The following is a 21,056-nucleotide window of genomic DNA, read 5'->3' as shown; positions in this document are numbered from 1 at the left end:
CTGGGGTTTGCAGTTGCTTTGTGGTGTTTTATGCCATAATGCAACCGTAAAGAAGGGGTATCTTGGGCTGGCAAGAGCTGTGCCATGGCTGGGCTGATTCAAAGGAGAAGGGTGTGGAAAATCACAGGTGAACTTTTTCTTGTGCAAATAAAATGAGCTGTGTTTTTCTCGTGATTTGGGTGGTGGTTCGGTGGAGTTCAGTTATATTTGCTAATTGCTGCAGGTGTCTGAGAGCTCAAAGGTTATCAGAGATAATTAAACCATGTTAAAAATAAAGACCACACCAGTCACAGTCACATACTTCTTTATGGATTAATATTTACAACTTGGTTCAGATGTTAACTGTTGATTTTGGTGGTATCTGATGTACACGTTTGAGAAATCCTCGACGGAGGAGTTCAACACTAAAAAGGAAGAAAATTGCTGAGAATGGTAACTGCTGTGTGCTCTATTGGAGACTGCCAAGCATAAGCCATGTTACCAGATGTGCCAGTGGTGTAAAGAAGCTTGAGAGCATTCTGTATTTCAGTGGTGGTATATGTATGGGGTTTATATGATGTCTGTTGGAACCTGTTCAAATCTGGAATCAGATTTGGTGCACTTTTTTCATTGAGCTCTCGATTCAACAGGTAGACAAACATGGGTGCCTACAAGTACATCCAGGAGCTATGGAGGAAAAAGCAGTCGGATGTGATGCGATTCCTCCTTCGTGTCCGCTGTTGGCAGTATCGCCAGCTGTCTGCCTTGCACCGAGCTCCCCGGCCCACCAGACCAGACAAAGCTCGCAGGCTGGGATATAAAGCCAAGCAAGGTAATGAGACATAGAGGTGACATCCATGTGCTTTGTGATGGAATGGCCGAGTTTAATGTCAGCTTCCTTCCTTCTTTCCTTAAGTGAGAGTAGAATAACAAAATCTGAAACTTAAACATTCCCCAAGATCCTGAAGTATCCTGCATGAAAGTTAACTTAATATTATAAACGTGTTAAATTGGTCGCCATGCCCACAGCCCAAAACAATACTTCATATAATTTTGAATTCACGCCTCCTGCAGCCATTTTAGCAGTTGGAGATCAAGTGGGCTTTGGCTTTAATTCTGCTTGGTTTTGTGCTGTTTTACAGCTGTGGAGTTGACCAATGCTTTTAGTATCCTAGGGTTGGTGGATGCCCATTCTCTGCCCAGATTTTATCATGAGTTACTCTGACTGTACTACAGTTGTACGTGCTTGTGTAAGCAAGGTGACGTAGTTTGTGCTGTCATTAGAAAACAGTTACTGGTCAGTGAAGGAAACTTGGGGAAATTTGCCATCCATCTGTAACTTTGGCAAACCCTTGAAACAACATGTTTGATCACTATGAAAATATAAAACTAAGAGTCTACGCTTCTGTTACTATTTAAGAAGTTTGTCTAGTTTCCTCATTTTTTTAGTGATCAGATTTCAGCAGGGTTTGTGGATGGCTTATGCTTCAGTGCTTTATGAATACTACTATCTGAATATGGGATTTTGGGTTTGAGGTGGTTGTTTTGTTGGGTTTTATGGGCTGGGGTTTTTTTGTATGTTACAACATAGCTGTAGCTGTTCTTAGTGTATTTGGAACCACATAGTGGAAAGGTGCCCTAAGCTCTGGGCTGGAACTAAAAAGTAGTTGCAGCAGGACATTGCTTCCATTAGTTGTAATGGAAGTAACAATAACATCTTATGCTAGCCACCTCCACTTGTAGGTTTTAGTGAAGATGGGTGTAGTGACCTAATTTTGCAGCATTTCATGTAAAGCTTTTGGGGTTGGAAATTCAGTATGGGCATCAAAATTGTCTTACTGTCATCTGCATTTGCTACGCTACAGAATTCTGCTAGTTCCTAAGTCACCATTTCTTGTAGGTTATGTTATCTACCGTGTCCGTGTTCGCCGTGGTGGTCGTAAACGCCCAGTCCCGAAAGGTGCAACCTATGGTAAACCCGTGCATCATGGTGTTAACCAGCTGAAGTTTGCCCGGAGTCTTCAGTCTGTAGCAGAGGTGACCATTTTGGTTATTGCTCAGGAACTTGGTGGTAGGAATGTCTGTCTTAGTCTGTAAAAGTTGAAAATACTCGTAGACACAAAAAACCCCAAAAAACCAAACAGCTGTTTTATTAATGTGTTGGGTAAAAGAGCTTGAATATTGATGGCAGGAAAGCATGGGAATGTCTTGAAAAGCTGTGTTGAGACAAATGAAAAAAATGTTCAGACTTCACAAATGAAGTCTGGGGAAAGTACTACTTAAGCGGTTTATTGAGGTTCATGGTGTATATTTATTTCTAAAGTGTGACACAATATTTGTAGTGAAAAATAGACATACAACTAGTATAAAACCCAGTAAATTAAGGGTTAGGTCTGAGAAATAAAAATTGAAATATGCTAAGGTGTCTGACTAAATCCCACCTCTGTGCTCCCTGCCGTGTTGTATTTATTACCAGCTTTAGGTAATGGTCCTTTCACACAGTACAGGTGAGTTTCTGTCTTAAAGTCTGTAGCGCCTGTTTATGTGGTAGGAGTGCCGTGCAGTGTACTTAGCTGTGTCATAGGATCTAAAAGCAGCATGCTAGCTGACCTTCTGGTTCTTTATAAAAATCTTTGTTACCTCACAAGCACAAAGATTGATGGTTAACTTGGTTTTAGGTGAAGTGTTGTTACCTGCTGAAGTACTCAAAATGGAAACTTCCGTTCAATGAGATCTTGAAGTTCATAATGTCATAGTAGTAGTGTTGAAGAGATACGTAGTTCTCACCTTTAGAAAAAACTTTCAGTGAGTTACAATTAATACTAGTCTGCACTCTCAAAAAAGAGGCATTGTGAAAGAATGGAGACTGCTCATTGCTGTTCCATCTCGAAGCAGAAGACTTTTCTGTTCCCAGGACTTCAAAAATATTCATAAGTGACTTCAATAAGTTGGAATATGGTGGGGTGTTTTAAAAGGGGGAAAAAAAGTAAATGGGACATATTAATTTAAAAGAGACGCAAATTATGAGTTTAAATTAAAAACGCAGTTCTCTGTTTTCAGTGGTCATGGTATGCTCTTCATATATGCTATCATCAGATATCTGATGGCTAATCACATGCTCACTTGTGGTGACAGCTCGTGGAAGAGGTTATTGGACCCCAGTTTTAGTTTGAAATTTTCTGAATCTGACATGCTTTTTCCTGGAGGACTTAGATTTTTTTTTTTTTTTTTTTTTTTTCAGATGGAAATACTATAGGAATACAAAACCTCCATTGTAGCTACCATCCCACATAGAAGCTGGTTGAGGGTGGTTGGTGTTTTAATGTTTGATATATGTGTTACGCTGTCATCCTAGAATGAAACAAGGACTCAAAAGAATTTTATGATATTTGCAGAAAGTACTCAAGTGCTGTTCAGTGGAAGACTGTAGTAATAGGTTGGGATCTCATTGGGATAGAAGATGAGTGAGCTCCATTGCTTTATGCTTTCCCACAGTGATGGTAAAGTCCTAGGATTAAACACACTTTTAGTGTTTTTAAAAAAGGAACATTCTTGACAAGAGAAGGCAGATGGAGTTGCATAATTGGTATTTTTTGCTTTTTGTTTTCTAAACTAAGACTGCTTCTTTCCAACCACAAGTAAGGGTAGAAATAGCAAGCACTAATATACCAGCAGTGGAACAAAGACTTGTTACATCAGCTGTTTCTTTTCTCCTGTCAGTATGGGCTTATTCTCTGCAGAAATGTCTTTCTCCCCTGTAGCTTTGGATGTGCAAATTGATCAGTCTTTCGTAACTTCCCACAAAAGGCTTTTCTGTGGCCCCAAGTGCAGCTTGTGCACTTTATCTTCATCTTCACGGTAAAGTTGTTTTTAACTCTGTGTATTTACTTACTGGGTGCTTCTGTGTACAGAGTAGTTCTTTCTTTTGTCAACCAAGCACCTTCCTCACGTTCTTTAAAACCTGCTTCATGTAGGAAACCAAACAGTCTTTTTTTTTTTTTTTTAATACAGTGTCAGCTATTACTTTTTCTTGCATCTTTGCAACTGAGAGGGGAACAGTTCTTCTAGGAAGAGAGGGTCTCAGGTCAAATTGAAATTTCTAACACCTACAAAATTTTAAATTTGAGTTATTCATATCTTCCTGCATGAAGAGTGCCTGCATCCATGATTTTACAGCCTTTTGCATTTATCTTTTTCCTCTAGGAACGTGCCGGCCGTCACTGTGGGGCTCTGAGAGTCTTGAACTCATATTGGGTGGGTGAAGATTCCACGTACAAGTTTTTTGAAGTTATCCTGATCGATCCCTTCCATAAGACCATCAGGCGCAACCCTGATACCCAGTGGATCACCAAACCTGTTCACAAGCACAGAGAGATGCGTGGGCTGACATCAGCCGGGCGGAAGAGTCGTGGTCTTGGCAAGGGCCACAAATTCCACCACACCATTGGTGGCTCACGTCGTGCTGCCTGGAGAAGACGCAATACCCTGCAGCTGCACCGTTACCGTTAATTCTTGTAAACGTGACGATCTAATAAAGCTGATGCAGGTTGTTGAATTTAACAAGTGCTTCTGCTGCTTCTTAGAATTCTCCAGGAGTTCAGTTGTTTCCGTATTTTGAAAGGTTTTTGAAAATGTAATTTGGTATTTGTAAAGATGGTAGGCCTCGAGCGTAGAGTTCTGTGGTGGGTTTCACTTTTGATAAGACTGAAAAGACACGTGCAGTTGTGAATTGAAAGCTTAATGGCTAGTCCATGTTCTTTTTTCTGTTGGTCTGAGTATACTTCACTGTCTGTAGGTCGGGGTCTCTGTGCTGTGCTTAGACTGAAGGCCAGCTTTGATCTTGTGCAATGAGTTGTAAACTGAAAGTGCTAGTTTATTTTTTACAGGTGATTAAATACTAATGGCAATTTTATTTTTCAAGTTCTGGGGTTTTTTTGTATGACTTCAGTGTGAAACCAGCTCTTGAGCCTGTGTTATCTGCAAACATGGGCTAAATGGACTAAGCACAAAATAGAAAGGTAAGACATTAAAGGGCACAGTATTTTAAATATGGAGACTTCACAAAGAACTATGCAATGTTTTAGGTTGACTAATAAAATACTGACTGTAGAGTAAGTATTACTTCATTTGTGCAAGGTTCCAGGCTGTTCATTTTACATTTTGCAGTGGAGGCAACGTTTCTTAGATCTGCCTTTTGATACCAGAGCAGAGAACATTTCTCTGGTGTTGAAGAGCTGCATTCTCATATGCTCTGCATGTTTGGGTGGTAGAAATAATTGCATTTGGATGGCAGACAGTTACAATCTCAGATTAATGTATTTTAGGCTACATTTTGTGAAATTACAATGTGACCTTTTACCATGAAGTCAACTTGCACAGAAATGCTGAGAGGGAGGGTAACTGCAATTTCTGGTAAATGAGCTGCACGGCTGTCCTGCCTTCCACAGATTTCATACCACCTCCACTGGGTAGCGATAGGAAAAGGGATCGATAGAAAGCCCAAGAAGTAGCTGTGTCCTCCTAGAGCTGCAGCTTGGGATCTGGAAAGGCTTTTAAACAACAGATAGCTAATGCTGAGACTGAAATGTCCAAGATTTGGCCTTCAACTGAGAAACTAACTTTGCTCTTTAAGTTCTCACAGGAAGACTGCAGTCTGAAGAAGAGACTCTTTTGGCGGCAGCATCTTAAAGACAGGAAGAACAGCTCAAGAGGGCAATCCTTCCATGTTTTGTTCAGCTCAAACAAGCAAAAACATTAAAAAGTATTCTTCTGTAGCTCTGTTAAAAAGTGCTACCTGCGCCTCTAAAGAAGGAAGATTTTTTTGCTTTAACCTTTCCTGTCAGGGAAAAACTAGTATTGGGAAGAAGAGGATTCTTGAAAGCAGCTCCTGTGATGCTGTAGGACAGGAAATGGCTGTTCCTCAGAGCGGGTGCACAGGAGCCTGACACTGTGCTCCAGCTCCTTCAGCTGCTCGGGACCCTCGCCCATGATGGGGGAAGGTGGCTGGGCCGTGGGCTCTCGTGCTGTCTCCCTTGCCAGGGTTCAAAACTTATAGCGCATGGGGGATGTCTTCAGTGAGACCTGCCTGAGGTTCCCCTTTGTGGTCCTGTGATGGAAGTGTATGTAAGAGGGTATGGTGTTGATCAGGCTAGCTAAGGAATTTGGAACAGATGGTAGTGTCTTCAATGGGAGCTCTGGGTACATACAGCTAGTCTCAAGTTTTCTGGAAATGCGATCGCCTGAGCATCTTCTCACACTGGAATTGTCTCATGCTCTGTTAAACAGTGTTTTGGGTTGGAAGGGGGGGGAAAATGCAGTGCAGTATTTGTGTGAAGGGGAAAAGCAAATTTTCTTTATTAAAACCTGTGTTTAAACAAGGCAAAACTGGGGAAAAACTTCCTTCTTTGGTCATGTTAGCTTGGGAAACCAGGCTAAGAGAGAGGTTACCTGATCTCTGCCTTTTCCTACTTTGATGATTTTTTGAGCCTGTTGTGCAAGTTCAACAGAGATTGCAAGCCTGTGTTCCGTATGAGTTTGGTGAAAATCGGTTTTCTGAGACAGCAGCCCTAGCGAGAGGCTGTTACTTGAGTTCAGCCTTCTGGGTACACTGAGAGTCTGCCTGAAACACAGATACTAAGCTGTAGCTGAAGCGGCGTGAGAGGAAGGAAGAAGCAGCATCATGAATTTCACTGGTGAAATCTATTAAGACATGAAAGAATCCAATAATTTGTTTCCAAGCCGTCTACTTGGCTCTGCTTGCAGGACTGTTAATTTCTCAGTCTGAACTGGCATGTTTTAGATGTAATTAGAAGAGCTGTCTGGTTTCCAGGCAAGACAAAATGAGTTCCACAGTTAAAGTGCAGGGAAAGAGGGCTGTACAGTACCAGCCTATTTCAGCCTGATACCAGATGCTGTTGAAAATATTTGACTGTAAGCTTTTATTAGGCTGGGTTTCAGTTTTGTGTAAGCTGCCTAGATTAACTAATTGCCTAGCCTTTGGTAGGAGGTGAGGGCCTGGCAAGTAATTCAGCCCCCGCTAGAAACAAATTCTGTCCTCCTGAAGGGTGGGATGTGTAAAAACAGATTGTGTGATTTAGCACGGTCTTTAAATAAGCAAGTAGTAAACTCCCTTCCACGTAGCTAATAGAAGCGCTCATTACTTGGCGACACTAGCTAAATCGAAAACTACAGATTCGCTAATCAACAGTGAGTGTAATTGTTTCCTTACGTTGTCTCCGAAGCGTTGGGGGTCTCGGCAAGGCAGCTGTGTGCTGCTGGGCGAGGGACGCCGGTGCGCTGCCTGTGGTAGGCACAGATGCTGATGGAGGGGGTGGCTGGCTCCTTCCTTGCAGCAGAAAGTCGTTGAACGGCACTGGTGATTTTGTGGGGGTCTAAGAATGATGCAGTTGGCGATGGAGGAGAGCAATAGCTGGACTTGCTCACTTATCTCTGTCCTTGTAATGCAGCAGTTGTTCACTAGTCTTGACCCAGTGAGAGAAGTGTCTACATGTGAACAGTCCTGTCCAGCTAATGAATTAAAAAGCTAGACTAAAAATAGAGCCTGATTCCTACTCTTTTACCTACTCTCTCTCCAAGATGGGGAAAACACCATCTTTTTTGCCCTCGTACAGCTCTCTTCTTTTTGCAGCACGCACAGGTCTAGTTCAGAGAGTATCAAGCCAAAATACCCAGAGTGATGGAAACACTGCTTCAGCCACAAAAAAGCAATTTGGATTTGAAATGGATGCTCTTTTCTGGGGCTTTGAGCAAGCACCAACTTTTTGATCCAACCCCTTTCAAGTAATTACTTGAAATGTATAGCTGTATAAAAGGACAGAGAGCCTGTGGGTTGTTCTTCTTTTCATGTGTCAATGTTCTGAATCAGCCCAAATTTAATAACTACACACAGAGTGTTTAGGTTGCAAAGTCTAGCTCCCTAAAGTTAGGCAGTGCCTGAGCTACGCTGCTTACGCAACCATTAATTCGGTGGCTATCCTGCTCTTACCTAATGCACCAGAAGAGGCCTCTGGCAAAGCCAGGACTGGAACCCAGTTCTGGGCCCCTTGTCACTGCCTGAAATTTAAGAGACTGTGCTTTTCTTCAGTATCAAATAATGTTCAATGATATCCTCTAATTAAAGGCTTTTATGTAATGAAGATGACATTTAATCTCATTAAATACTGTCAGCTCTCCATCATTTAGGGAATCAGACAGCTGAAGTATCCTGGAGGACAGGGAGCTCAGTGGGAGCAGAGGAGTGATTAAATCAAGCCTGGCTCTGTTAAGATCGATGCTGGCTGGGAACGCACGCTCAGATGGAAAGTACTCTCTTCTGAGCCGGCTCAGGTCTCCCCGCGTTGCCTTCCTGGTACCAGGCTTTAGAAAAGCCCTTGCTGGTTAATACGCTGGGCCCTAGCTGGCTCCCTAGGGTTTGTGCAGCCTGTGCCTTCTTGTGAAAGGGCTGTGGAGGCATAGCTCTGGACCGAGCTGACTGTCCACGTGCAAGCTGAGAATTTCCCTTGGAAACACAAGAATCAAGAGGCACATTGAAGGAAAAAAAGAGAAGAAAAAGAAGAGGATGAGTCAGCTGGCTTCCAGGAGGGCTTGTTAGTACACTGGTGCTGCCCGGTGACAGGAACACGTTGCAGAGGAGGCTACAGGTAGCCAGGGTCCAGCAGGGTTCATCAGCCAAGTTTGTGTGGTGCCGTCCCTACGGTATAAACCCGGCTGGACCCAAGCCTCCTCAGCACAGAACTAGTTCCAGGTGCCTGTGTCTTTGGTGTCTATCTGCAACCCCAGCAGAGCAGGCAGCGGCTGCAGTCCACCAAACCCAGACAAGGACAGTTCTTGGTTGGTGTTGCGAACTGTGAAAGGCGCTGCGTCCAACACTGAAGCCCTCCGTCATCCAGGCCTCATCACCAGGCTGCGTGTCAATAGCCAGAACAGCAGGCAGAAACCGAGACCCTATTACGCTCTGCGTTGTGTTCACACGTGTAAAGAAAATGAGTCGCCATCCCCAGAGAGCTCATACGCCAAGTAGAGGAAGTAGCTCATTAGTCTGGTGTTCACTCATTCATTTATTCATACATTTTTCTTCCAGCATTGTTTTTCTGTGACTAACAAGCAATTATTTGAACCCCTTCCTTGTATGAGAATCGCGGCCCTTCAACTCATCCGCTGTTACAGTCCACCTGCCTCTCACGGGTTTCGTGATTAGTCAGATGAGTTTAGATAGCAAGCTACGCAACCTTTATAAATCATGTGTTTTGAGCTTTGTGTTTTCAGTTCATTCAGGGCTATATATAAAAATTTTGTCTTGTATGTTGCTATGTTGTTTGCAACTATTTGGAAAGTGGTTTTGTCAAAGCATGGTTAAACAAAGTCATAGTAAAGCTTTTAAGTAAAATAGAAAATTCCGTATTATTTTCACTTTGTTTAGAAGTTATTGCTACAGGTGTTGATAGAGAACATCTGCTTATGATCTTTTTTTTACAGAAAAAGATGCCAAGTAAGATACAGCTACACAAAAAAAAATCAAGGACAGATAGAAACCAGTTAATATTTATAAATTTAGGAAATAAGGTGGAAATAAAAGGAACTTTCTTGATTTTTTTTTAATAGATTTATACATACATTATTTATACAAAATACGTGATTCAGTTGGTTGTATTGAATCTGAAGGAACTAGTTCCCAGTAGTAAGGTAAATAATAGTTTCATTTCTGATGGATGCCTGGTTGTCCATTCTTAATAGGCAGAGACTAAATACCCGTATAAACTGATGGTGAGAGACTAAGTGTTTCATGTTAACGCCAATGATTTGTACTGGGAAGATGATTGCTGCCATTTATGTGCGATGTACATTTTAGATTATGCTTGCTGCCTGGGTTTTGGGCCCTGTTTTACCCAAACAGCAATTTTAAAGCAACAGTTATACCATATCCATGGGAAACACAAAACAAATTAATTCCTATAATGGGTTACACTGGAAGCCCGTTTCTTAGATTCACGATTTATGTTGCCGAGAAGGAAAAAAGGAGAAAAGAAAACAGCCCATTGTGAACAGCTGAATCACTGTTCTGACTCCTGAGGCTAAATGAAAAACTCCGCTGTAGTTGTTATTTTCATCGGCTAGTTTAATAAAAAATATAAGAATCATAAAACTATGGAAGACATATGGCATACATGAGTCCTATTTTCTCCAGTGATGTTCCCATCCATTTACAACTGAAAACTTCAAAATACCTCTCTAATAAACTATCTTAATTTCTGGTAGGTGCCATTCTGGCAACGTACTGATGTTTTAATTTATTTTAAGAATAATAATTTTAAAATAAAGAAATAAGAGATTTGTTTTGAGCCTGAATAATTATTTTAGCCAAGTTACGACTGTGTGGAAATGAACAGCAGAACTGCAGTTTTGTCCAGATGGTAGTGAACACTGAAACTTCACGTTTTTTGCAGATTCTGCAAATTGTTCTAAAATCATAATAATTGCATTACCGTTTGACTATTGAATTGTATGGTCCTTTCATAGGAACTTTGTAATAGCAGTAAAGGCTGGGGCAATTTTGTCGTATGCAGAGGAGTGAGACAGAGAACCGGGGAAGCGATTACTTTCCATCTTTCCCCGCTTCGGCCCCTGAAGTGGTAACCCTGGGCCAGCTCTTTCGGCACCTACCAGCCAGCCCAACCCGACCCATCTCGTTCCTCCGGGGTTTGCTACAGCCCCGTGCAGCAGGCCACTGCTTGCTGCTGACTCAGCTCTTCTTGTCGTCGTTCAACGGGAGCGAGATGGCCAACGGCGTAGTCGTCTGGGTTTGGAAAAAATGCGCTTCTCGTCTTTGTGCGCCAGCGCTGCTGCCGGACGAGCCGGCGGCTGCCTGTCGGGCACGGCGGGGAGGAAGGGAGGCGGGAGAGCGGTCGGCCCAGGCTGGCCCGCTCTGAGGCAGGGCTGCCTTTGAATTAGGCAGACTTCCTCCTTCACAGATAGACCCGGTGTCATGTGTCCCGCCGAGATCCGTGACCCAGGACTGGATTAAGACTTGGCATTGCCTCAAAGGGGAGGAAAAAAAGAAGCGTGAGCTAATCAAGCCCCTGGCTCTGGTGACAGGAGCGGGGACGCCGCGTTTGGCAGCGCCCGGCCTCCCACCATGCGAACGGCCGTGCAGGGCCAGTCCAGAGGTCCAATGGGCACGGTGTCCGCTTCTGACGGGGGACCGGCGGTGGGTGTTTGGGGAAAGGCTGGCGAGTACGGAGCAAGTCCAGCCCCGCGTGTAGCACCTCCGATTCTCCGAAGAGCAGGGTAAGGATCTCCTCGCACCGTGGGTGCCCTCAGACTGTCCTGCTCAGCAGCTGCGGAGGCCGGCGTGCCAGCAGCCGCCCGGGGGAGTGGCAAGCTCTGGCACCCCGAGCTAGCTGGGAACTCCCACGGGGCTTCTGGCTCAGCAGGAGCGCAGGCTGGCTCCACACGTGGGATAGCATCTGAAGGTAGATAAAGAGAAAATGATTGCCTTGACTCAGAGGTACCTCCTGTAATTTGACATGGGAAGTGGGAATATAACCTGTTTTGATGGTCTGCTCCTGGAAGCTCACTGAACCAGAGACTTTCCAGATGACTCAGATCAAGACGGTTGTTCGCCGAGAACTGCTGCATCAAGGATTTGGCAGGATTATATAACAAGCAGATGTCCTTCACCGCTGGTAAACGTGCCTTCTCTGCGAGACTAACGCTTACAATCGACCAGTTTTGAGGAGCTGCACTAAAGCAAAATGGCAAGTGCCTGGAGGCATTTTGAGGATGCAGCTGAGCTCCTGCCCCGAACAGACCTATGATTTGTTTCTAGATATTGTGCTACACTTGTTCAGGAAGAGGAGATAAAATTTCACTGCTAGCCTCATGGTGCCACCCATTCCTTTGCAGTGGTCCCGTTTAAGTTGTGTTTAGTGTGGCGTACCTTGCTCTATTTAGCAAAAGCACTAAAACTAGTTGTGGAGAATGTACCTGTCTCTTTGCGGTTAAATGGCTAAGGTTCAGAGAGTGATCTTTTTGCTCTTTGGGACCTGGGGCAGAGCTGGCTGCTTTTGTGCGCTTGAATTTTCTATGTCTCTTTCAGTGCCCCTCCTGGAAAAGTTTGATTTGGATTGAACGTCGGTGAAAATTTTCAGTGTTTGTAGCTGGAGGTTAAAAAGATCCTTTCCATCCTCAAAAAAAAGTGTTTGCATTCTCCCAGTTCAGAAGAAAAAAAAACAAACACAGAAGAAACAGGAATGCTCTTTTTTGTTAATGTCTGATATTACCTTTTGGAGAAGACAATCGATTGTGACAGGGACTTCCAAGAGTATTTTCGGTCCTTGGAGCTGTATTTGAGACCCTATCTGGGAATCACATGTATTCTCTGATGTTTACATAACAATAGATGAAGTGACCATGATGATTTTATTAAAACAGTAAGTGCCTCACCAGGAGGTTTTGTTGTTTTGCCCATGATCGCTAGAAGGAATGAGAGAATTTACTTCATTCCTTCTTATTTGTAATGGTTTAGAGCAGAAAGTTCTTGCTCTGACTTTACTGCAGAGAGCCAGTTTTGCCACGAGTGAAGCTGATAGCTGAATCTGACTAAATGCATGCCTGTGTTTATTCACGAGGCTGGTAATATCCAGCTCTGTTTCCATCACGTCAAATACGAATGGTCCCTGAATAAGAATATCATTGTATCCAGAGTAATCTGGGCAAGTCACTGAGGTATAACAGAGGCAGGCCCAAGATTCAGGACAGCCGGAGAGGTCAGTATTTCCACCGCCTGTACAAGTGCCAAAACTACAAGTGTAGATTAGTTTGGATCCACAGCAACGTTTGTATCCAGAGATATCACACATTTCTAAGACCCTATGAACATAATTTGGATCTTACACTGGTGTGGTTAAAAGGGCTTATAACCCTTTTGCTTTCAATGGAGTTATTCCAGATTTATCTGGAATCTGAGTTATTTTAAGAAGCGTTGTGTATTCGTAAAATAGTTGGAATACCTCAGGTTTGTTTCTGGTAAGCTTTCACTCTGCTCCCAATGCCTTGCAGAGGATTTTATGAGAGAAACTACATTTGTTTTAACAGTTAAGTTTTTATAGCTGGAAGCAATTTTCTTTAGTGTAACATTTCAGAAGCCCTTTATGGCTAGCGATAATTCATTGAATGCCTGAAGATTGAGACCTACTGCATGACTTTATCATGTATAAAGCTTATTATCTGACATAATTTGGTGCATAGCAGGCTTATTTATTTAAAAGGTCACACAATCATATTTCACCACTGGTAATGGCATTTTTATCCATTTAATAGGTTTATCCTAAAGCATATTTATTCCTAATGCATTTCATTCTGAAGCCAGTTAATAACTTTAACTCTTCAGGCTCTTAGCAGAATGGAGAAGCCAGCATTTCGGAACAAGAATTTGACCAGTTGGGCCTAATCCACGAGGACGCAAGGTCTGATACGGTGTTCCATGCGTCCTCTCCTGATACAACTCAGCACCTTGAAGCACTAGGCCTTAAATCATCTTTTGACCTCCAAGGGAGCCAGAGTAAGACAGCGATCAGGGAAAAAAACACTGTGCTATATAGAGCTGCTGAAATTCTGAAACTGTCTTGGCCCTTAAGATGCCAGCTATCCTTTGGGTAGTTATTCTTGGGGCCAAAATATGTTTTGGTTTATTCCCCAGAGAAATGTTACTGATTTGAATATAGCTGCCCTTGGTTTGCCTGGATGTAAAAAGGCAGTCCGCTCTTTCGGGGCTCATGCACAGGGACCAATGGCACCTGTAACGAAAGGATGTTCGTCTGCTACAGTCTTGGGCTATTTAGGGCCAGATGCAGGTGGCATTTGCCACTGTTTTTGACTGAGCTGAGTTTTCTCTGGGATTTTCCTTGTAAAATATGCCAGTAATCACAATAAGCTTGTGCTGCTCCAGAGGAGAGAAGCAAGGGCGATACACAAAGCCTTGCAGGAGCTGCGGGTGACATTTCTGACTTTGTGTCTCCTCCATACGACCTACAGAGTTTTTCCAAGACAAGGAGAAGGCATCATTTGCATCCCTGCTCTGCCCAGGACTGAACTTTGTGTTTGTGTTACACTACATCCCTCCAAGGATTAACATAGTTTACAAAGAGAAAAAGCAAACTGGATTTATGTTTTTGGTGGCTCGGAGGGTTCAGAAGGGATGTGGTGGAGCCGAGCTGCGTGATTTCTGAAGCAATGGTTTTGATCCAGCGACAGCAATGCTGCCGCACTGAGGATGTCCCGGCCAGCACTGTGCCAGCGTCACGCAATGCCAACGTGATCGCTGGCAGCCTGCAGCTTAGCGAACTTCCTAGTGAGCATCAGTGCTGTGAAATAAGATGCTCTGCAGGACACTGTGACATACGAGAGTTTGAAAAAGGCAGAAGAAAATCTAGTCTTAGAAGGACGTTTATTACAAAAGACACCAGAGGGACAAATGCAGTTGCCCATGGAGAGGATTGGGTGGTGGGGGAGAAGGGACTGGCAGCCGTCGGAGCGAAAGGCAGCGTTTGTCTGCTGACTCTGCCTTCAATACAACACTGCTGTCTTCTCCGAGACAGTACAATGTCATTGGAAATCTGTAGTTAGGTCACGTAAGTGTCGGTGTTTCAGTGAAAGTGAAGGGTAGCTCTTTGTGCATCCTTTGCATGGTCCATTCTGTCTCTCTCCCAAAAATCATGATTGGCCCAATCAAGCAGTTAAATATTCTCATCTTTGTTTCATTAGCTGATGATTTCAATTCTGGATAAATAGATGATGTACCAGCAGATTAAGTAACATAGCACAAAAAGGAAAAGGTGGGCAGTTTAATTAAGGTTTAATTAATGCAAAATCAACACTTTGTCTTTCGGGACTAAAGGTCCAAGTCCTTACCTTCCGTTAAAATCTGCAGGGTCAGCTGAGGCTAGTTGTAATGTGTTACAAAATAAGGTTATTTCCCATCATTTTGACCAGCCTAGAAGGCCACTCATATTATCAATTTATGTGAATAAAAAGCACACCTGCGATAACATCAGGTAAGAGAGAAAAGCAGAAGTGTTACATGCTTCAGGCCGTAAACCGACTGCTAAAGAGCTGAATCAGGAAGAAAGTCACCCTATGGGCAAGTTAGTATATAACTGTCTATTATGAGCTTTTATATCTTCCTCCAAGGCTCCGATACTTGGCACTGAGAGACAGGATGTGAGCGTGGGGGAACGGTCTGTGAGCCAGTTCCTCTCTTTCGGTTATACTTAGCTCCGTGACTACACTGCTCCCGGTACCTAAGCCAGTTGCATTTGTGTCATGTAGGCATGCCCTTAATGGGTAGGCTTTAAATGATTCTATATTTAGCTTTTGCTTCTTCCTAAAGCGTTCTGCACATATTCAGCCTGTGAAGGGATGCGATGACAAGCAAAAGACCTCTGGGACCGCCTTATCAGGATTTCTCTTCAACAGAGAGGGAAAAAGAAGGGCAACAAAAGAGTTAGATACATACGTGGAATAGAAATGGAGAATAAGTAGGGCAAGGGGTCAGAAAACACTGTCTAGGGCTTGACCCAAGCCAACTCTAATCAATAGAAAAATTTCCACTTGCTTCCAGAGGCTGAGATTATTTAGATGAGTTATTGCTATTTATATCATTTAATGTAGGAAAGAAGTCCCAGTTATAGCTGTCATTATAATGACTTTTAGAGGGCAATATTTAAGCTAGTAACTGAAGAAAGCAAGTAAATCTTTGGTTTAAAGAAGCTGGAAATGCAAAGATAGGTTTGCTATCAGTTGCCTCACCTAAGAGAAGTGTACTTGTATGAACTAGTTCCACCTGCAGCTGTGGAGCACAAATTATTCAGGACAGACAGATGACTGAGGGTTTCAGAAGGATCTCATCAAACAGACTGACCTGACGGAAAAAGTGACAAAGTATTTTATATGGGGGAAAATAACTTTCATTACATCTAAGCCATTGTAAGCTGTAAAAGACCAGGGAAGAGAATTTGGACTCACTGTAGATCTCTGCAAATGTCAGCGTTGTTCTGAGCATCAGTCAAAAAGACAAACAAGAGGTTAGGAATTTTTTCCTGAGGTAATAAGGAACAAAGAAACAGAAAACATCAGGAGCTGTTGGGGCACGAAAAGATGCTGCTCCTTGGCTCTCTTCATGTAAACAAATTTTTTCTCTTTGCAAAGTGTATGTCTGGGGATCAAATTAATATTACTGTAAATGTACCAGGCACTGAAGAAATCCAACTTGTCCAAAAGCAGGAAAATGCCTGCTGATGGAAACTCCCACGTTCCTGGCTGGTGTGTGGATGTTTACCAAGACTAGGTGGGCCTCTTCACGGGCACAGAAAGGTGCAGGCATTCTGTCCTGACCTGAGCAACCACCAGCATTTCAGGCCTGAGGAAAAAGAGTCATCAGCCTCCACATACCTCTGGTGAGCTGGCCAAAGCGCATCCTGTCCCACCATCCAGCTATCAACTACACTTAACAGTCAAGTCAGCATTAGTTGCTGCAACACTGTTGTGCCGTCTCCCATCCAGAGGTAGGAGAGGCTGTAGCACAGGTGGGAGTCACTCTGCAGCCTCTGGAATTTAAACATGCAGTTTTAGCTGCTCCATGTATGTGGGGTGGGGGGCAAATGTTTGTGTTCCTTCCCAGAGGTGGGAAGGGGGTTATAGAAGCTTTCTGTCCCACCTTCTGTGCTTTTTTCCCCTCTTCTGCCCCTTCACGTGTCAGTGCCTCACTTCAGCCTCTTCCCAGAACCACAAGACTTCTGCAGAGATCAGCACCTTCAGCAAACGGAGGCTGAAGGATTCAGAGGACTGATCAAACACACGGACTCCCTACCACTCTTCAGATGGTCATCCTAGTTCGCCCCCATCCTTTGTGTTGGAGAGGTGCCACGCCCCTGTGAATGCCAGCAGTAAACTGCCTCTCCATGATGGCAGGGTTTGTTTTGCCCTTCATAGAGGGGTGAACAACACAGAGGGAATCACGTCTCCTTGTGGGGATTAGGGAATATCCACTGAGCATCACACCTTGAAGGGAAGTGGCAGCTCAGCAAGTAACACTAGAGCGGTAGGGGCCAAGCTATAGGGTCAAAGAGAAACCCCTCAAGAAGAAGCCCAGGCACTATGGCTTGGTCAGCACCCAGAGCCACAGGTTATTATGCCAGGTGTTTGTGTGGGGTTTGGAAGAGGTAGGTGGAAATAGGCTCCAAAAAAAACTTGTCTCCCACATTGGAATCCATTGGCTTCCCCCAGGTTGCAGGGCAGAATAAAAACCTTGATGCCTGCACAACTCACCTTGAACTCCTCTCTTGGACTACTGTGGCAGTCCATACCTTTGTGCTGACCAGCAGACCTATAGCATACTGGACAGGGCCATTTCTGAGACCTTCTCCATTAGGTACTTCAGGATGGGAGTTACACTGGTTGTACCATCCCATGGCTACCCACAGCCAGCTCTACCTGCTGGACCTTGTCAGGAAACACACCTTTTGGCTTCCTCTGGTGTTGTAGACAATGATCCTGAGTGGAAGGCTGGGTGGTAGGCCCATTACTTGCTTTTGCCGTACTCCCTCCCTAAGAGAAGTGCTTGGCTCTTGCAACCCACGTGTGTGTGGGGAGCCTCCTCAGGGAAGAAACCAGAGAGGAGATAGTATGGGAGCATAGGGAGCAGCCCAAGGTCGTTAGGGAAGGGGCTGATCTGAGATAGGAGAGAGAAGCAAAATAAAGGCCTTCTTGAAGATGGGTGGGGGGTGGCTCCAGGGCTGGAAAGTGCAGCACCAGAGGCGAGAGCGGGCTGAAACTGCTGTAATGATCCCTGAGAGTCTCAAAAGCAGATGGTAGAAGATACTAGAGGCTGGAATCCCTCTGGGAGGGACAAAGTCCTGTCCTGGCGGTAAATAGGAGAGATTGAGATTGGGTGCAATAGTGTGACGGCCTCTCCCTACGACATCCTACGAAGCTGTGTACGTTGCCTTTCCCATTTGTCCCGCCAGGCAGGAGCAGCAGCATTTGTCCTTGCCCACAAAGGAAGTGGAGGAGCAGTCCTTCCCTTTATTGGCCACTCTCAGGAATGGAGTCTGTGGACCCGAAAAACCTGGAGCCTCCCTTGAGCACCACAGACTGCCTCCAGGCCAGGTAGACCTTTGGTCTGAGTGCCAGTGCCTGCATACTCACCTCTGGGGCACCACTTCCACCACCTGCAAATTGAAGTCTCCTGCCTTATCCGGCAGCGAGTGCTCAAGCTCTGTAGCTTTTTTAGCAGTCTCAGTGCACACCTATGGGTGGCAACTCACTGCTCAGCAAATGTTACACAAGCGTCGTGTCTAATTCCTAACATTTTGCCAAAATCCTAAAATAACAAAGAAAACCCCAAAGATGCAGAGTGCACAAGCAGAGAGTACTTCCTCTGCTGTTGTTCCTGATTGTTAATTCGGTTTCCTAAGAGAATTTGATTTATACACTGCCTTCTCCTTCGAGTTTGTTGGCCAGTTTCAGCTGTTGAGAGGTTTGACATGGCAGGATGGGCTAATCTCAAACACACCCCATGTGTGTTCGGTCTACGAAGACCAGCAGCCAGGTGGAGTGAGAAAGAGACCTCAGGCCAGGCGCCCTGACCATGGGGAGGGAGGGTGGGACACCATGCCCAGGGCAGGCAGCACTGCCTGGTGGCCAGCCAAGCGGGCAGAGGGAGGTGGTGCGAGAGAGCCAGAGGGCAACGTGGCGGAGCTTAGGAAACGTCGTTTGGGGTTGGTATGAGGAGGAGAACGTGGAATATAAGGAGGACAAGAAGCTCTTGCTGTAGGATATCAGGGCTGGAGGCGGTGGGTGCTGTGTGCAGACTAAGAGGAAAGCTGGGTGCCTCCCGGCTGCTGGGCCACAGGTGGAAAAATGGGAAAACTCACTCTTTTATCTTATTCGAGAAGTGAGGAAGCTCGCCCAAACTGGCCTGTTTACCTCATTTGAGAAGAGAGGAAACTAGCCCAAATCAGGAGGCGGTAAACTACATATAGCTGCGTTTAACCTCCGCTTGTTAACCTCATTTAACCCCACCGCCTCCTCGTCAGTCCGGAGGTCAGGGAGGGAGGGAGGCGTCTCCCTCAGCCCCCCGGGGGCCGAGGCGGGACGGGGCTTCATCTTCGGGCCTTGCGCGGCCCCCCCCGGCGGGGACATCTCTGCTTTAGGCACCCGGGTGCAGCAGGTCCTCTGTGGGCACATCCCTCCCCCGCGGACGGGGCGGGGGGGGCAGGCTGTGCCCGGAGACTTCACTGCATTTGTTTGGGCTGAAGGGGTGGAAAACCCCGGATTTTCCTTTTCCCCCGCAAACGAGAAGCCGAGCGGCTGACAGGGGCAGGGCGCGCCCCGCGCCGGGACCTGCCAGCTGCCGCGCTCGGGAGCGGGGAGAGCTAATTAGCCGCGGCAATCAGAGCAGTGGCATTTCCTGCCGATGCTCGGCGGCGGAGCGGCCCGCCGGCGGATGCTGACAGCGCCGGCCGTCACCGCGGCGCCGCGGGGCACGTACTTGCACTGCGGCCGCGGTGGGCGAGCGGCGCGCCGGCTGCGGCAGCGGCCCGGCCGATGGCGGCGACTTCAGCGGGGCTTCCCCCCGCCCCCCCTCTCGCGCCCCGCAGCGCCCGGCCACGGGGCGACGCCGCGGCGGGGGCCCCTGCGCGCACACCATTAGCGAGCAGGTCCCCGCCGCCCCCCCTCAAGCCCCGTGTGCGCCCGGCGCGAGTCCCGTCGCCGCAGCGCCCCCGTTGCCCGCACGCGCCGCCCGCACGTGAGCACTCCCGCCCGCGGCCCGGGCGGCGCGGAAAGTGTGTCACTGGGTGAGGGGGGCGGCCGGGGGCGGGGCGGGCCGGCGGGGCGGGGCGGGCGGCCGGCGGTGCCGCACTCTGCGCGGCGCCCGATCGCTTTTGTTGTAAAGGGGAGGGCGCCGCGGCGGGGACGGGCAGCCGCCGCTCTGACAGGCGACAGCGCCGGCCGCCTCTCACCCGCCCGCCCGCCCGCTGGCCGGCTGTATGTAGGGCTGCGGCGGGGACGGAGCTGGGGAGACACCGACCGAGCGCAGCCGTGCCGGGCCGAGCGGAGCCGAGCGCAACCGTGCCGGGGCCAGCGGAGCCCAGCGCGGCGCCGCCCCTGCCCCTGCGGGAGGAGGCCGCCATGGAAGTCAGCGCGGGTAAGCGGCAGGGCGGCCGCTGCGGGCCGGGGGGCGCCGCGGGGTGGTCCCGGCGGGCCGTGCGGGTGGCGGGGCGCAGGTGGGGGCCGGCCGGGGTGTCGCGGGGCGGAGGGGCGCGGCGGACGGCGGCGCTGCCCGGCCCTGGCCCCGCTGGTGGCCGGGGCGGCCGCGCGCTGCCTCACATGGACCCGCCGGGCGAGCCATGTGCGCCCTGTGTTTACGTTCCGCGCGGCGTGCCCGCTCATTGGCCGTGCGGAGCGGTGACGCGCGGATTGCATAATAGTGCCGGGGCGGCGGCGCGGGGCGGCTGGCGGCGCGGACACGTGAGGCGGGCGGGCGGCCGCTGTTTTGGTGACCTACATTCGGGGCGGCGGCGGAGGGGCGCGCCGGGGACACGTGGGGCCGCGCCGCTGCGGCGCCGGCAGCCCCGCCCTCGCGGCCACTGGCCCCGCCCCCGCCGCGCGAGACCGCGGTGGAGCGCGGGCGCGGTGCGGGAGGGGGCGCGCTGCTGCGGCGGCGGGGCAGCCCGCGCGCCCCGCACGTGGACCGGCCCGGTGCGCGGGGGCGGCGTTGTGTAACGGGTGGGGGCGGCCGGGGGCAGGGCAGGGCCTTTCCAACCCGGCTCCGCGTGACGGCAGGGAAAGCCGCAGACCGCGCCGCGGCAGGCAGGCAGCTGCCCGCACGGCGACGGGGGACGGGCAGGGTGACGCCGCTCCCCGCTGTCTTCCCTTCTCTCTTCCTAGGGGTGGCAAATGGTGTCGGGGGTGCCGGCCGGGGGAGGCCCTGCTGCAGGCGGCACCCTCGGGGCCGGGTGAAACGGTTCCTAACGTAGCCGGTTCGCCTCCTCCTTCGC

The 21,056-nt window shown here is 47.6% G+C and overlaps 1 protein-coding gene across 1 annotated transcript; it reads left to right on the top strand.

Annotated features, from left to right (window-relative positions):
• Positions 1-639: 639 nt before the first annotated feature.
• On the top strand, positions 640-4,554 carry RPL15 (ribosomal protein L15; the record flags this gene model as incomplete). The annotated part of the gene is made up of 3 exons (XM_082015217.1): positions 640-811; positions 1,880-2,016; positions 4,183-4,554. 3 exons carry the CDS (start codon positions 640-642, stop codon positions 4,486-4,488), a joined length of 615 nt encoding a protein of 204 aa, XP_081871343.1. The 3' UTR covers positions 4,489-4,554.
• Positions 4,555-21,056: the final 16,502 nt, after the last annotated feature.

Source organism: Phaethon aethereus (assembly GCF_964289735.1).
Source record: "Phaethon aethereus genome assembly, chromosome: 2".
In the NCBI taxonomy this organism is placed as follows: domain Eukaryota; kingdom Metazoa; phylum Chordata; class Aves; order Phaethontiformes; family Phaethontidae; genus Phaethon; species Phaethon aethereus.
Note: the sequence above shows the minus strand (reverse complement) of the source record. Positions and strands in the feature narration are given on the sequence as shown.